The sequence below is a fragment of the Eucalyptus grandis genome, chromosome 2 (genome assembly GCF_016545825.1).
Source record: "Eucalyptus grandis isolate ANBG69807.140 chromosome 2, ASM1654582v1, whole genome shotgun sequence".
Taxonomy (NCBI): Eukaryota; Viridiplantae; Streptophyta; class Magnoliopsida; order Myrtales; family Myrtaceae; genus Eucalyptus; species Eucalyptus grandis.
The window spans coordinates 38,435,030-38,451,426 of NC_052613.1; the positions used below are offsets into that span (position 1 = coordinate 38,435,030).

Consider the following 16,397-nt stretch of genomic DNA (forward strand, 5'->3'; position numbering starts at 1 on the left):
ACGGTGGTGCCACCCCTCGGCGACAATCGTCTAAGCCACTGTGACCATGCCTGGCCTTCACTAGCAACCACCCACGGAGAAGAAGAAGAAGAAGAATAGTGAGGGCAAAACCAAAAAGATGAAAAACCAATGAGGATAATTTAGGAAGAAATTTTTTTCATTTACCCCCTCAGCTTAGCATACCGATAAGGCTAAAAGCCAAGACAACCCCTAACCTGCCTTGGGCTTTCAGCCTTATGAAGGCTGGCATTTTTCAAATGGAGTTTGAAATTTTTTTACCAAACACCACTACATTGGCTCTAGGATCTTTGGGGGTTCAAAGTGGCTTCTAAAGGCTACTCTCAAATGCACCATAATCTCCCATGTGATTCACCTTGCCTTGTAGAGCAATATCATTTCACCCAAAAAAAAAAAAAAAATCAAAGAAATTAAGAAAGGTAAAATAAGTTTGACCTTGTAGTAGAATACATATGTCAGTGGAGGAAAATGGCACAAACGATCCCTAAAGATTGATTCATGTGCAATATAATTTCTAAATTTTTAATTTATTTAATATGGTTCATGAATAGTAACCCACTGGTAATATAGTTGATGGATCTTTGATTTGATTGATATGGTTGCACATGTTCAATTTGAACTATTGAACATTTTTATATAACTTACGGATTAAATTAAATATATACTAAAAATTCATAAATCACACTAAACAAATTGAAAATTCATAAACCATATTAAATAGATTAAAAGTTTAAAATTTTAGGGAACATATTACATATTTAGCCAATATTTAGGGACCGTATGTATCATTATCTCATTAATTGATCCCTCCTAGACAAGAATTCAAGTATGTACATTTTAAATGGCAAAAGCCTCAACTCCAAAGAGAGCTCGCATCCAAGGAAAAGTAAAAAAAAATCCCTCTTCTCTGAAAAGAGAAGGAAAAAAAACTTTAAAAAAGTCTGCCTTTCTTTTGTGTGCGGTTTCATATATGAAATAATTGAAAGGGTCAAAAAGTTACCAATTGGGGTTTATTGGACCAATGCTACGAGCTTCCAGAATCCAATGGGATCTTCGTGAAGTTGATCATTACGAATGTTACGACGAATTGGATTGAGAAATCCATTGGCAAAAAGAAGGAGAATCCATAAGCTTTTGTAATTCAATACTTTTTATCCATAAGCTTTTGTTTTTCATCCGCCCCTTCTCCCCAAATCCCTTTACCAGAAGGGCCGCATGCCTGTTAGCCCACCTTATCGATAAGTTACCGACCCTTTTTATGATAGTTCAAAAATATCGGTGCTTCGTATACATTTAGTGGCATTTATTTGTTTTTTGTTTTTTTTTTTTAACAAACGAGTCAAAGTTATTAACTCTTAAATGACTTTATCAATATCTACTCGAATGACTCACTAGCATTCTTTTGATTGAATTGCCAACTGATCTTAAATTACTAGTCCTCATTTGAGCTACTACTTATCATCGTTTATATGATTTCACGTGGAGTTATCAACTTTGTTATTATTTACCGACTTTTATTTATCTCTCTTACGAAAATTTATATTATCCATAATTTCATTTGTTTGACTAAGCAATTTTCCCATCATTAGATTTAGATTGTCAACTTCTTTTGTTTGATTAAGTCTGTTCGAGGGGCTCATGAAAGAAATTCGTGCATTCTTAAATGCGTCGACTGTTATCCGTTCGGATCGGAAGATGGAATTCTGCAGGGAGAGCGGGGGTCTCTTCTTCATCAAATGCACACTCCCGGTTCCGCAGAACGCGAGAAAATATCAGTTTTCAGAGAAACGGGGAAGAAAGGTCAAAACAGCAGATGAAATATCAGCGCTAAGGGGCGAGCGATTTTAGGATCTCGTCGAGTCAGCCTCATCCGAACCCGGGTTCTCGACACAAAATCCAATCCAGACGTGATTCGTTTCAGCACGTTTCAGAGGATCACGAAAATCCTGAAACTGATTTCCTCTGCGTGTAAGCCCGTCATTGGTCTCGGCCCAAGTATATATATTGCCTCCATGCAAAGCGAGAGGACGTCCGCTCATCCGCCGACGCCGTCGGTAACAAACTCTGCTCGCTTGCTTGGGAGAGGCGGTTGCTAGCGAAGTGGCGTGGGGTTGGTGAGAAAATGCCTGCCATGGCGGTGGTCGGTGCCGACGGCGGCGGCAAGCTCACGGGCCAGGTCTTGATCTGCAGCATAATCGCTGCGTTAGGCGGTCTCATGTTCGGCTACGACATTGGCATTTCAGGTAAGAGTCGGCATTCAGCCCGTTTCCTTCGCCCCGGAGTTGGTAGGATGGAGATGAGGCGATCGGTTCGGCTTTCCTTAGGCCCGTCCGACTAGTGTTTTCTGCGAACGTGTCGAATCGCGTCGGGAACGACCTGACTTTTGCTGCTATGGTGGTTGCAGGAGGAGTGACTTCCATGGACGATTTTCTGATCAAGTTCTTTCCGAGCGTTTATGTGAAGAAGCACCGCGCCAAGCAGAACAACTATTGCAAGTTCAATGACCAGTATCTCCAGCTCTTCACGTCGTCGCTGTACCTGGCGGCCATTGTGGCTAGCTTGATTGCTTCGTTTGTCTGCAAGAAGGTGGGCCGAAAACCAACGATGCAGGCCGCTTCCGTCTTCTTCCTGGTCGGCGCCATTATAAATGCTTCTGCTAGGGACTTGGCGATGCTGATCATCGGAAGGCTGTTACTAGGTGCAGGAGTGGGATTTGGGAACCAGGTGAATTAACATCTTCTCATTCGTTAGATGAAGATCATAATGCTCATATACACTGTGTGCATAATAGGAGTTCATCCATGTTTTCCCTCATTGAATTTGATCGAGTTCGTTAAGCTGGATCTATGCAAAATTTCTCAAGAATGAGTTTGTGTGATACACTGAATTCTACAGCTGGGTTTCAAGTCTAACTTGATTAAAAATGCATTTAGGATTGTACTTTGCTATGATCTTTTCTATTTAATCGTCTGGTAGTACTAGCTAGGGCTACCTACATATTTTCCAAGTGCCTTTGAGGAATTTTCTCATGGAACATCGAGCAAAGCTTCTCTATAATGGAATCCTTCTGACCCATTTTGACATTATCCTTTTGAGATTTCACTACCAACAATAATAACTCCAGCCCTTCTCCTGCACATACAGGCAGTACCGCTTTTTATATCAGAAATTGCTCCTGCCAACTACCGAGGAGGCCTTAACATTTGTTTCCAGCTACTGATCACTGTCGGGATTTTGATTGCCAACATCATCAATTATGGAACGTCTCGGTTGCATCCAAACGGATGGCGGGTATCCTTAGGCGGAGCGGCGGTTCCTGCCATAGCTCTTTTGATTGGCTCCCTCACTATAGTGGAAACTCCAACTAGCCTTATAGAGCGTGGGAAGTTAGATGAAGGACTCCGGGCACTTAAGAGAATTAGGGGGACGGATAGCGTCGACACAGAATACGAAGAAATCTTGCACGCCACGGAGATGGCCAAAAAGGCGGAAGGCTCGTTCCAAAGTCTCGCGAAGCCCTCGAGTAGGCCACAATTGATATGTGGAACAATTATCCAAATCTTCCAGCAATTCACTGGTATCAACGTGATAATGTTTTATGCTCCGGTTCTGTTCCAAACTATGGGTTTTGGCAGCGATGCCTCTCTTCTGTCTGCCGTGGTCACGGGTCTTATAAATGTGATGTCGACCTTCATTGCGATTTTTACCGTGGATAGATGCGGGAGAAAGGTATTGCTCATCGAGGCGGCAATTCAGATGCTCGTCGCCCAGGTCAGTTCAGGCCGTCCAGAACAATTAGATTTAGTTTTCAGAATTTCATCTCATCACCTTCCTGACTTGTTTGAGTTACAAAATAGAAACATTATTTGCCAGTTTCCACTATTTGAGTTCATTGCTTCATTCTCTATGGCATTAACTTCCTTGAGTTTGCGTTTGGCATACGATCTTTTCTTACCCTTTTTGGTTGCTTACAGTGTACCATGGGCATCACACTCGCGATACACCTGAAATCCACCAACGAAATTCCAAAAGGGTACGCCCTTTTCGTGGTCTTCTTGGTCAGTTTCTTCGTGGCTGGCTTCGCGTGGTCATGGGGTCCTTTAGGTTGGCTCATCCCCAGTGAGATATACCCACTGGAGACGCGAAGTGCTGGTTTCTTCTTCGCCGTTGGCATGAACATGTTCTGCACTTTCATCATCGCTCAAGTGTTCCTGACCATGCTCTGCACCATGAGATCAGCGACTTTCTTCTTCTTCTCCGCATGGATCGTCGTGATGGGCTGTTTTGCAACCTTCATGCTTCCTGAGACAAAGGGCATCCCCATAGATGAAATGAATGAGAGAGTATGGAAGAAGCACTGGTTCTGGAAGAAGTACTTCAAGGACGAAGATGATAACCAAAAAGTCGGGTTTTAAAATCATGTACTGTTTGTTAGGGGTTCTAGTCTGACTGAGTCCGAGAGGAATGCAAGGTCGACCAGGTTCACTAGTCTTTAGTCCTTCACTTGTACATTTTGGATTGAAAAATAATCATGCGCCTCGACATAATCCCTCCGACCGAGCTCTGTCTGTGCATAATTTAAGCTCAGATCACCGAATACCAAGTTCGGTAAGACACTGCTATTGCTATGCTAGGTGAAGATGATGCTTGATGCTCTTTTGAGCACATGTAGATGATGTTCGTAATTGGTTGTCCCATAATCATCTCCGGCTTCATTCGCCAAGATGGCAACGTGACTGTGGAGCGCTGTGAATGGATTTCTTGAAAATTTCGTTCAATATCGTGCTCGCTAGTCTTAGACCACCCGGTGAAGAAAATGCGATTTCCCACGTTCCCTGTTAAGGCAAAGGATTCCAAAACGCACCTGAACTTTTAAGAAAATATTAGGTGGATTTCATGTTCCACCCCCATCAGCCAACCACTCAACTAAATGGCAAGATGGGTCCCACTTAATCAATTAATGCTTCCCTTTATCTCACCGTTACTCTCCTCCTCTCCATTGCTGACAACTCTCTCCCTCTCCACTTCTCTTTTGTCTTTTCTTTAAGATGGATCCCACTCGTCGATTAATGCCTCCATTCTCTCATCATTGCCCCTCTCCTCAAGGCTCATGACCGCTTCGGCCATGGGACTCGACCTCGAACCCAGGGCTTGGGGGAGGTTAGGCAGCTCAAGTTTCCAGCTTGGCCTCAAGGTTGTGGCAATGGCTACTAGAGCTTCGAGTTCGTGGCCATGATTGCCTGAGCTTTAAATTTCCGTCCGTGACTGCTAGATTGAGAGAGAGAGGAATGGATAAATTGGTTGCTGAAGCCGTATTGAGCGGGGATGGTGAAGCACAAATTCAGGGTGCGATTGAGCTCAGCAAACTCAATAGCAAACGCACAAGGTGGCCAACCGCGGCTTGATATCTCCTGCGAAATCACTGTGAATTCCACTGAAATCGTCATACCATCGCAAAATCCGATTTCTTGAATATTTCCTTCAATGTCGCTGTTGCTGATCTTGCACATTTTGGACCACCCGGTGACGAAAAATCCGATCTCCCACATTCCCTAATCGAATGAAGGCAAAGGATTCCCAAACGCACCTGAACTTTCAGGCGTCGGGGGGATAAATGTCCTTTCCTGCGGCCCACGGTGAGCGAAAATGGACCCAGCACCGGCTCTCGACAAAACCAGATTAAGGGTCCGTTTGGTTCGGCTTTTGGGGAATACATTTGCGAAATGCAAATACCTTTGAGTAAATGGGGTTTTAGAAAACGAAATGTCGTTTAGTAAAATTTGCATTAAAAACAACTTTGGCCAAAATACCGTTTGGTAAAATTTACATTTGTAATTAACTTTTATTAAATTGAAAAAGCAAAAATATGTTTATATTTTTTATATAAACATATTTTTATATAAAAAATATAAACATATAAACATAAAATATATTTATTAAACATAAAATATATATAAAAAATAGATATGTTTATATAAATATATATTTATATAAAAGCAATAAAAAAAATAGATATGTTTATATTTATAAATAAATATATATATATATTAAAAATAAAATATATTTATATAAAAAATGGATATGTTTATATCTATATAAAATATATAAAATATATATAAATATATATTATATTTTTTTATAAATATATATTTATTAAACATAAAATATAAAAAAATAGATATGTTTATATTGTTTATATAAAAATAAACATAAAATATATGTTTATATATTTATACCGGACCGCCGAATTCGGCGGCCGAAGCGCCTGAATAAAAATATGTTTATGTTTTTATATAAACATATTTTTATATAAAAATATAAACATAAAATATATATATATATAATAGATATGTTTATATAAATATATATTTATATAAAAACAATAGGAGAAAAAAATAGATATGTTTATATTTATAAATATATATTTATTTATTAAACATAAAATATATTTATATAAAAAATGGATATGTTTATATTTATATAAAATATATATAAACATAAAATATAAAAAATAGATATGTTTATATATTTATATCAAATATAAAATTTATATTTTTATATAAATATATTTATTTTTATATTTATTTTTATTCGGGCAGTAGATTGGCTTCTCCACATGGAGAGATGAACAAACCGGAAGTTGCATTTCGAAGATGCAACTTGCTAAAAGAAGACCTCAAGAGCCGCACGTTGGGCTAAAGGCCTGCCCAGCCACTGGAGATGTAATTGCATTTCGCCAAAGTCGTGCAAAAAAATGAACCAAACATTTGCGTTTAGCCAAGGACTTCAGGCGAAATGGGCGTTCAAATCTTTGATTCCAACGAGGCCAAAATGCCTAAGCCCAGCCTCGCCGTGGTCCGAGGGAAGCAGTGGAAATCGCCGGAAATAGGCACATCGCACGTTGCATTCGATCATTAATGGGTAGTCCTGAATATACTCTGTCCAGAATCGTCGACATTCCGAAAGATAAAAGAGCACGTGGCGTACAGCACAAATGATTAACTAGCAGTCTCCGACGGTTAAAAGCCATGCACGCTTTGACTTGCAATTACCAACCGCCACCGCGAATGTTAGTTAGCAACGTCGTTTGTTTGCTTGCTGCACTTTCTTCGTGTTTGTCTCCTCCATCTACCCTCCTTTTCCCGCTTAGTTAAAAAAAAAAAAACGTGTCTTTCTCAGTCTAGTCGTAACAACATTTTCGCGCATTATTTCGCTTCGTCACTTCGCTTCACTCCACCACCTAATCCTCCCAAGCCAACCACGCCGATCGTCGTGCCTCGGATCGGATAAGCTTCGGGAGTCCTGCTTTCTCGATCGATCGGATCCGGCGGGCGGCCGGTTCGCAGGGGTGCAGCCGAGAGATGGGTTCGGCCGAGGACGCGAGGTGCGTGTACAAGGACCCCAACGCCGCCATCGAGGATCGAGTCAACGACTTGCTCTCCCGGATGACGCTGCAGGAGAAGGTCGGCCAGATGACCCAAATCGAGAGGCGCGTCGCCACTCCCTCCGTGCTCTCCGGCCTCTCCATCGGTATGCTTCCTCCTCCTCCTCCTCCTCCTCCTCCTCTTTTTGACTTCCGTTCGCCGGGGCCTAGTTTGAATCGCCTGTTCATTGGCATGCGCGCGCATTTGGAGCCGACTTCGTGAGCCTAACAGCGGTTCCGGTCCGGTTCAATCCGAATGGCGTTTCTGTTGCCGAAAGTCGGTTTCTTTGGTCCGGTTTCGCGGTTTCGGAGATAAATTCGAGCGAATGATGAGAGTTTGGTGCAGGGAGTATACTCAGTGCTGGAGGCAGTGGGCCATTTGGGGTAATAGGCAGTGAGTCATCTAAGCAAGCATTGTCGTCGGATTGGGCCGACATGGTGGATGGATTCCAAAAGGCGGCGCTGGAGTCCCGCCTGGGAATACCGCTTATTTACGGGATTGATGCAGTTCATGGCAACAATAGTATATACGGCGCCACGATATTCCCTCACAACATTGGCCTTGGAGCCACTAGGTCAGTTTCATTTACTTTCTTTCCGAGGCTTCGAGAAAAGTTTGGACTCGCTGTCCTCTCTAATGTTGCTAGTCTTTCAGTCAATAGTCTCTGAGGATTTGCTTAGGGATGGATGGAATGGAGAGGAAAGACTGGCAGTTTAAGAACAAAATGACAGTTGATATGCTGGGGCATTGACAGAAAAATGGGTTATAAAGGAACTAAACTATCCTTTTACAGTGGTAGATGGGTTATTGATATGTTATGGTCAAGACTAAAATACACATTATCATGTCGTTGTTGTTTTTTACTCTGTCATAATAATTTTGTTGTTGAACAACCTAATTTTTTGAAACAATTGATAGAGATGCGGAGCTAGTTCGGAGGATTGGGGTCGCAACTGCACTTGAAGTCAGAGCAAGTGGCATTCCTTATACTTTTGCTCCATGTGTGGCTGTAAGTGATTTCTTTCGCTTTATATCTACGCACTAGTATTCATCTCTCTATAACAAGGCTCGCCAGCTTGATGACAAATTCTCGTTTGAGGGGTAAAGCCATGACGTAGATGATTTTGTTAGCTAGTGTAGCTTTGAGAGCTCACTACTCTAGCTTATTGAAGTTCACATGGACGAATTGAATAAGGAAGTGCTGCAAATTTGTTTTTCAATTACCATAATGGCTACAATTATGTTAACCCAAAATCTTTGTCATGCGGATGGTCTTCAAGAGTTATTTGACATCAAGTTCAAGCTATTGATCTGGTTCCAAATCTATAATGATTATCTCTTCTCTTTTCACAAATCTTCTGTTCTCATCATTTTATTTTCACTGTTAATCCTAGTTTGTTGAGAATTTTGGTTGAATGGCTTCTGGCAGGTGCTGAAAGATCCCAGATGGGGAAGATCTTATGAGAGCTACAGTGAAGACACTGATATAGTTAGAAAGATGACTCCAATAGTAGCAGGTTTGCAGGGCCAGCCACCCCAAGGGCACCCAAAGGGCTATCCTTTCGTAGCTGGAAGGTAAAGACAGACCTTATCTGGTATTTGAACCTTTCTAGGATGATCTACCGATGTCATGTCAGTTTGGAAAGGTGATATAGACCTCATGAAAATAGATGTTTTTTGGCGATTCCTAATTTTTGATTGGCTCGTGATAGCATTCTAGGAATTTGCTTGAAAGCTGATAGATGAGGGATGAGGAGCCATCGGTCTTGGCTTTTCTGAGTTGAAAGTATGTCTGCCAGTGTGCTCTATGCCGCTTTGCCTATTGTGTATTTTTGAGCATGTTGAGGAGCGGTGTTAAACACTTAATATTTCATCTACTTTTCTCTCTCAACTGCCTTTTCTCGTCCCAGCCATAATTTCCTGTAGTTATATTTGTCAATATGCTCTTCAGTTCTCTCACTTCTTAATCTCTCATAACTCAATATTTCTCTACATCCTAACAAAGTCATCGTTTCTTTCTCATTTGACACCAGAAACAATGTTATTGCTTGTGCCAAGCATTTTGTTGGAGATGGAGGAACTGAAAGTGGTGTAAATGAGGGGAACACCGTAACGTCTTATGAAGATCTAGAAAGGATACATATGGCTCCCTATTTGGATTGTATCTCCCAAGGTGTTTGCACAGTCATGGCATCCTACTCTAGCTGGAATGGGCGCAGGCTGCATTCTGACTATTTTCTCCTGACAGAGGTCTTGAAAGATAAGTTAGGTTTTAAGGTGAGGAATCCCAGTGAATTCATTTACTGAATGGCAGAGATTGTCAATTGACACAAAGAAATTGGAAGATTGTATGGTGCTAGATTCTGTGGGAACGACATTGCAATTCTTCTACTTTATTTTAACACATTGAGATTCATAAATGTGATCACTCAACTGATGTGACAGAAATGTTGATGCAGGGCTTTGTCATTTCAGACTGGGAAGGACTTGACCGACTCAGTCAACCTCATGGCTCAAACTACCGTCAGAGTATTTCTCTGGCAGTTAATGCTGGGATTGACATGGTAAAGACCAATGGTAACGATGATATTTATTAAGTGAGATCCGTAATGTCTGATTTATGTGGTAACTCGTACATCCTTTTTCTTTTTCTTTTTTCAGATTATGGTGCCTTTTAGACATGAACAATTTGCAGAGGATTTGACAGCCTTGGCTGAATCAGGGGAAGTACCAATGTCCAGAATAGATGATGCCGTTCAACGGATACTGAGAGTCAAGTTTGTATCTGGTCTATTTGAGCATCCTTTTTCTGATAGATCATTGCTTCAGATTGTTGGTTGCAAGGTAAATTTTAAGGATTTTCCATGTTAGTGATATACTTTAGCTGTCATGAATTATGCAGATGTGCTCAACCATCTCATCAAGGCTAACTTTTGGGCACTCTAGTATATTTCGCAGATTTTACAGCAGCTGGATATTAAATGAAATTCTAGGATACTTCTTAAAAATTGAATCTTTTGTCTTTTAAGATATCCAGTGATATATCTAAAATTGTTCAGCCTGGATGTATTAATAAGTATATTTTACTTTGGCCTGGACAAACAGTCTGACCTTAATCATCTTTTGGCAGTCGCATAGAGAATTAGCACGTGAAGCAGTTCGAAAGTCGTTGGTATTGTTGAAGAATGGGAAGGATCCAATGAAACCATTTCTCCCATTAGATAAAAATGCAAAGAAAATTCTAGTTGCAGGAAGTCATGCTGATGATCTAGGTTATCAATGTGGAGGGTGGACTGCCACTTGGCATGGAAGCAGTGGCAGGATCACAATCGGTATCCATCCTTCCCTATATCTTTCCTATGGTTAAAATTGCACAACATATTTGCTTTGAGTAAAAGAGATTTACTTTGGCGTTGGATGAAAGTGGATGCATCATGGAAATAGGAGTACAGATAGTCTCTAGATATCAACAGATTTGTGTATGAGTACCCCGCAAAGAGAATTTGCGATACTCTGCATTATCTTTACTGCATTCGAGCTTTCTTTTCTTCACAATGTTGACCTCTCTTTAGGTTTTAGTGATACAATATGCTATTTTGGCTATCTTCATGTCCTAGTTATATACAATGAACCCACCTTTTAGCTTTATGCTTGAGAAGCATGAGGAAGATATAAATGCTAATTGTGTAGAGCTGTGTCTTAAAAATATTGAACCTGCCAACTGTATTTCAGACATCTCTTTTTCATAATGCCTTCATTCAAAGTGATGTTACAATTATTACTGATGAACGTGAAACATTTTTTTCTATAGGTACGACTATCTTAGATGCAATCAAGGAAGCAGTTGGAGGCAACACAGAAGTGATTTACGAGCAAAATCCATCTCCTTCCACATTAGCGAGTCATGATTACACATTTGCTATTGTTGCTGTTGGTGAAGGTCCTTATGCAGAAACTCTCGGTGATAACCCCGAACTTGCAATCCCATTCAACGGAACGGACGTGATAAAGTCAGTCGCCGAGAGAATACCTACACTCGTACTTGTCGTCTCTGGAAGACCCTTGGTCATAGAACCACATGTTCTGGAGAAGATAGATGCTCTTGTTGCTGCTTGGTTACCTGGAAGCGAAGGAACAGGCATCACAGATGTGGTCTTCGGCGACTATGATTTCGAAGGTCAATTACCCATCTCGTGGTTTAGAACGGTTGAACAAGTGCCTATGGACCATAAAGCTAATTCCTATGATCCCTTGTTCCCCCTGGGTTTCGGATTGAAATGCAAGAAAGAAGCCCGATGACGAGGCAATTCAATGAGTGATGAAGTTAATGACCAACAGAGAAGTAGCTGGTCCGGTCGAAAAATGCCTTCTGAACTAGATATTAGTGTGCGTTTGCAAGAATAATCGCTTCAGATCCAATGTCCCCTAAATTCCTGTTGAAATTCTAGAAGCTCTGAACTAGATATTAGAGCGCATTTGCATGAATAATCGCTTCAGGTCCAATGTCCCCTAAATTCCTGTTGAAATTCTAGAAGCGTCAGAGTGGAAAAGGGAATCGTATAATTTGTATGCTACTTTTCCAGAACTGCGGTTTCTCACTGTTGAGTGATTGTAATATTGCCATATTGGCATGGATAATGATAAGCAGTTAAGGCAGTATGGTTGCGATAGAATCCACTATCGATTATGACATAAATTTGCGATCTTTACCGGCCACAACATCACATGGTCCGGTGAGGAAATGCTGACAAAGGCTGCGTTTGTTTGCATTTCTTTTTTCTGTTTTTAAACAACTTTTTTGTTTTTTTGTTTTGGGAACAAAAAATGAAACGCGTTTGTGTACGTTTTTGTTCCAAAATTATTTTTGTTCCCAAAAACACATCTCGAACATAAACAAGAAACAAAAAAAGTTGTTTATTGTTTCTGGAACAAAATTTAGAAACTGACAGAATGCGTAAAGGAAGCAAGATGCAAGAGACGAAGGATTGAGAGAAGTTTTTCTATTCCTTCAATTGTATTGAATCGATATACAATGTTCTGTAATTATAATACAGAGTGTACATGAAGAAAGGAAATAAAAATTCTATAAATCAAATCTATATTTCTGTCTAGTATTGATTGATCTGATTAGATCAATTAAGATCAAAATCTGGCGGATGATCAATTTAGATCAAATCCTGCGGATCTTCAGGCATATCTTCCAACACTCCCCCTCAAGCTGGTGGCTTGTAGATATCTAAGATGCCTAACTTGCTTAGTAGATATGCATGCTGTCTTGAACATAGAGGTTTGGTAAAAATGTCCGCCGGTTGTTCAACAGTTCCAATCCCTCTTGTCTCGATTATCCCTTCTTGGATTTTCTCTCGAGTGAAGTGACAATCTACTTCTATATGCTTGGTTCTTTCATGCATTATGGGATTGGCTGCAAGCTTTAGTGCCGACTCGTTGTCACAGTACAGTTTTGTCGACCCTTTAACTTGTATTCCAAGATCTCCAAGTAAACCTCGTATCCACACAATCTCACATGTGGTTTTTGCCATGGCTCGATATTCTGCTTCGGCTGAAGATAAAGAAACCGTTGCCTGCTTCTTGGTTTTCCATGAAAGAAGTGATTCTCCTAGTTTAATGCAAAAACCAGAGACAAATCTTCGACTCATAGGGCAAGTCGCATAATATGCATCACAATATGCTGTCATTTCCATGTTGCATTTTCTAGACAAAAGTATTCCCAATCCTGGACACTTCTTCAAATACTTTACAACCTTCAAGGCAGCATTCATGTGAGATTCCTTCGGTTTGTGCATAAATTGGCTGAGATTTTGCACTGCATACGATATATCAGGCCTGGTCATAGTCAGGTATATGAGTTTTCCAATGAGTTTCTGATAACTTGTTGGATCTTTAAGAATAGGATCATCCCGTGATGTTTCCTTGTCATGATCCGCTGCAATTAATCTGGTATTCTGCTTGATTGGAATAACTGCTGGTTTGCATCCTGATAAACCTGCTTCTAATATAATTTCTAATACAAACTTCCTCTGACTGAGAGAAATTCCTTGGTGAGATCTGGCAATCTCAATTCCAAGAAAGTATTTTGGTGCTCCCAGATCTTTTATATGGAATGTGGTATGCAAATATTTCTTAAGATTCTCTATCGCAGCTTCATCATTTCCCATAATAAGAATGTCATCTACATATATCATTAAGTAAATAGATGACGTACCTTCAGTCCACGTGAACAAGGCATAATCATATTTGGATTGTTTGAAGTCCGCAGTGATGAGAGCCTTAGCAAATTTTGCATACCATTGCCTAGAAGCTTGCTTTAGTCCATAAAGGAATTTGCGGAGACGACATACCTTATTCTCCCCCTGTCTCCGTAAGCCCTGAGGAATATCCATATAAATTTCTTCATCCAAGTCGCCATGGAGAAAAGCATTGTGGACATCCATTTGGTGTAAGGACCAATCATGGATTGCTGCAACTAATAAGAAAGATCTAACAGTGACATCTTTAGCAACTGGGGAGAAGGTTTCATGATAATCAAAACCTTCTCGCTGAGTATAACCCTTGGCCACTAACCGAGCTTTGTAACGCTCAATGGATCCATCAGCTCTATACTTGATCTTATAAACCCATTTGCAGCCTATAGACTTTCTATTGGAGGGAAGGTGGACCAGTCCCCAAGTTTGATTATCATTCAATACCTGTAATTCTACTGCCATAGCCTGTTTTCATCGGGGATCTCTAGAAGCCTCATTATAACTAGATGGTTCCCTTTCATCGGAAATCCGACTAATGCAACATCGGTGTTCAGACGAGAGTCTATCAAACGAGACATATGAGGAGATTGGGTAGTGAATACCTGGCGAATTAAGGGAGGCACAGATATAATCCTTGGTCCAGGTCGGTGGTCGGGTGGCTCGTCCCGTACGACGTGGAGGATGCTCTGGAGGTGAAGGAGATGGTTCTCCTATGGCCGTGTCTACCGAAACCTCAGAAGGATGGTCCGCATTAGACAGAGTTCTAGGCATACCTTCCATCTCTTCCTCATGATATGTCGGATGAGGTGAATGAGATGATGGGTTTGGAGGAATTGCTTGAGTCGGGGGATAACTGGAGCTGGAGATCCTGTGAGAAAATATTCAGGGAAAACATCTTCCTGATGGGAAGAACTACGAGATTTATCTGAAACTGTTAAATTTTCCTTGTTTTCCTGGAATGAGAAAATATCTTCATGGAAAATAACATCTCTACTCACAAAAAAATCCCCTGTGGATGGGTCAAGAACACGATAGCCTTTCTGTAGATTGGGGTAACCCATAAATATGCATCTTCTGGCACGAGGACTCATTTTGTCTCGAGGTCCCACAATTGCAGTAAAGCATAAACAACCGAAAACTCTTAAGTGATCAAGTGCTGGTTTTTTTCCATATAATAAGTCAAAAGGTGATTTACCAGCCAGTATTCGAGTTGGCATCCGGTTGATAAGATATGCTGCAGTGAGGATACAATCGCCCCAATAAATATCTGGAATGGATCCCTGAAACTTCAGTGCTCTGGCAACCTCTAATAGATGACGATGCTTACGTTCTACAACTCCATTTTGTTGTGGAGTGTATACGCAGGAACTTTCATGGAGAATCCCATGAGATAGAAAAAATGAGCTGCATTCATGGTTAAAAAATTCCTTCCCATTATCAGTGCGAATTCGTCTGATTGTCTTTCCAAACTGATTTTTGGCCAGAATGATAAAGGATTTCATATTAGCATACACTTGAGCTTTGGACTACATTAGAAATATCCAGGTAGCACGAGAATGATCATCCACAATAGTAAGAAAAAAACGCGAACCATCACGATGTGCCGTGTGATAAGGTCCCCAAACATCGACATGAAGTAGTGAAAAGACAGTAGTGGAGTGACTCTTACTGGTGGGAAATGGAGTGCGAGATTGTTTTGCCATTGGACATATATGACATTTAGAATAGGGAAAAAAAACACTATGACCCATTCTTGAATGTAAAAGGAAGCTCTTATCATCGGTAGTAGCATTACACAATGATTTTTATTCAAAACAATTGATGAAAAATCAAATTGATTTGGAAGGTCATTCCAAAAAATAACCCTTCCGAGAGATTACCCAAGCCCATCAGTTTGCCAGTCGAAAGGGCCTGAAAAAAACAAGCATCGGAATCAAAGAAGACTCGACAGGAATTTTCCTTGCAGACTTTGGACACTGAGATAAAATTGAATTGAAATTCAGGAACATAGAGGACATTTCGAAGAGTAATTTGAGGACTCAATCGAACAGTGCCTGTCAAGGTGACATTAGTGATGTTGCCATTTGGCAATTGCACAGAAATAGGAATATTCAGCTCCTTATGTATATCAGAAAAATAACTTTTATCACAAATAATGTGATCACTTGCTCCTGAGTCCACTATCCAGGCTTTCCTTGAAATAGAATTTATCAGGCAATGAGATATACCTGAAAAATTGCCTCCTTTACTTGTGATGTCTGCCTTCTGTAGAGCCTGCATTAATTGCTCATATTGTCCATAGGAAATTGGCCGATCATTACTGAGTCCAGTAACTTGGTAAGCTGCAGAATATTCTTTCTTTTTTCTTTTTCGTTTGGCTTTCCATGCAATTTCCAGCAATTATCTATAGTATGATGCGGGCGTTTGCAATATTCGCAATATAGTTTACCTCTCCCTTTCGAATTTTGGCCAAAATTCCTTGAAGATGCGGAAAAAATCTGACCGTCCGATGCTGAAAAGATCTGGCCGTTCGATGCTAAAAAAAACTGGCCGTTCGATTCTCTCTTCGCGGGATTATATGCGCCGTTGGATTCCGCGAAGAGATCAGCCTCCTGGACACCGTTGGATCGGCGAGAGAAATCTAGACCGTAGGTGCCTCCCTTTTTAATTGTCTTCTCGCCGCTCCCTTGAA

General features: G+C 40.7%; 3 protein-coding genes across 3 annotated transcripts; 2 read left to right on the forward strand and 1 right to left on the reverse strand.

The window, feature by feature from the left end:
* Positions 1–2,071: 2,071 nt before the first annotated feature.
* On the forward strand, positions 2,072–4,472 carry LOC104435303 (sugar transport protein 6). Its single transcript, XM_010048081.2, has 4 exons — positions 2,072–2,261; positions 2,423–2,742; positions 3,163–3,789; positions 3,993–4,472. The coding sequence occupies exons 1-4, from the start codon at positions 2,141–2,143 to the stop codon at positions 4,431–4,433; spliced, it is 1,509 nt and encodes a 502-aa protein (XP_010046383.2). The 5' UTR covers positions 2,072–2,140; the 3' UTR covers positions 4,434–4,472.
* Positions 4,473–7,192: 2,720 nt separating this feature from the next.
* On the forward strand, positions 7,193–12,119 carry LOC104432666 (beta-glucosidase BoGH3B). The gene is made up of 9 exons (XM_010045155.3): positions 7,193–7,548; positions 7,788–8,016; positions 8,361–8,451; positions 8,872–9,017; positions 9,476–9,719; positions 9,902–10,006; positions 10,104–10,286; positions 10,573–10,774; positions 11,254–12,119. The coding sequence occupies exons 1-9, from the start codon at positions 7,380–7,382 to the stop codon at positions 11,739–11,741; spliced, it is 1,857 nt and encodes a 618-aa protein (XP_010043457.2). The 5' UTR covers positions 7,193–7,379; the 3' UTR covers positions 11,742–12,119.
* A 536-nt stretch (positions 12,120–12,655) lies between these two features.
* LOC120290711 (uncharacterized mitochondrial protein AtMg00810-like) lies at positions 12,656–14,485 on the reverse strand. Its single transcript, XM_039307079.1, has 2 exons — positions 14,308–14,485; positions 12,656–13,632 (listed from the first exon to the last, which is right to left on the reverse strand). The coding sequence occupies exons 1-2, from the start codon at positions 14,483–14,485 to the stop codon at positions 12,656–12,658; spliced, it is 1,155 nt and encodes a 384-aa protein (XP_039163013.1).
* Positions 14,486–16,397: the final 1,912 nt, after the last annotated feature.

What these genes read in the sequence shown, in the direction of transcription:
- LOC104435303 (XM_010048081.2), top strand. Translation starts at nt 2,141, where the DNA reads ATGCCTGCCATGGCGGTGGTCGGTGCCGACGGCGGCGGCAAGCTCACG. An exon ending in CTACGACATTGGCATTTCAG is followed by an intron (nt 2,262 to 2,422) that starts GTAAGAGTCGGC and finishes TGGTGGTTGCAG; the next exon opens with GAGGAGTGACTTCCATGGAC. An exon ending in GAGTGGGATTTGGGAACCAG is followed by an intron (nt 2,743 to 3,162) that starts GTGAATTAACAT and finishes CTGCACATACAG; the next exon opens with GCAGTACCGCTTTTTATATC.
- LOC120290711 (XM_039307079.1), bottom strand. Translation starts at nt 14,485, where the DNA reads ATGGAAGGTATGCCTAGAACTCTGTCTAATGCGGACCATCCTTCTGAG. An exon ending in TGCCTCCCTTAATTCGCCAG is followed by an intron (nt 13,633 to 14,307) that starts GTATTCACTACC and finishes TGATATATGTAG; the next exon opens with ATGACATTCTTATTATGGGA.
- LOC104432666 (XM_010045155.3), top strand. Translation starts at nt 7,380, where the DNA reads ATGGGTTCGGCCGAGGACGCGAGGTGCGTGTACAAGGACCCCAACGCC. An exon ending in CTTTTGCTCCATGTGTGGCT is followed by an intron (nt 8,452 to 8,871) that starts GTAAGTGATTTC and finishes GGCTTCTGGCAG; the next exon opens with GTGCTGAAAGATCCCAGATG. An exon ending in TATCCTTTCGTAGCTGGAAG is followed by an intron (nt 9,018 to 9,475) that starts GTAAAGACAGAC and finishes ATTTGACACCAG; the next exon opens with AAACAATGTTATTGCTTGTG.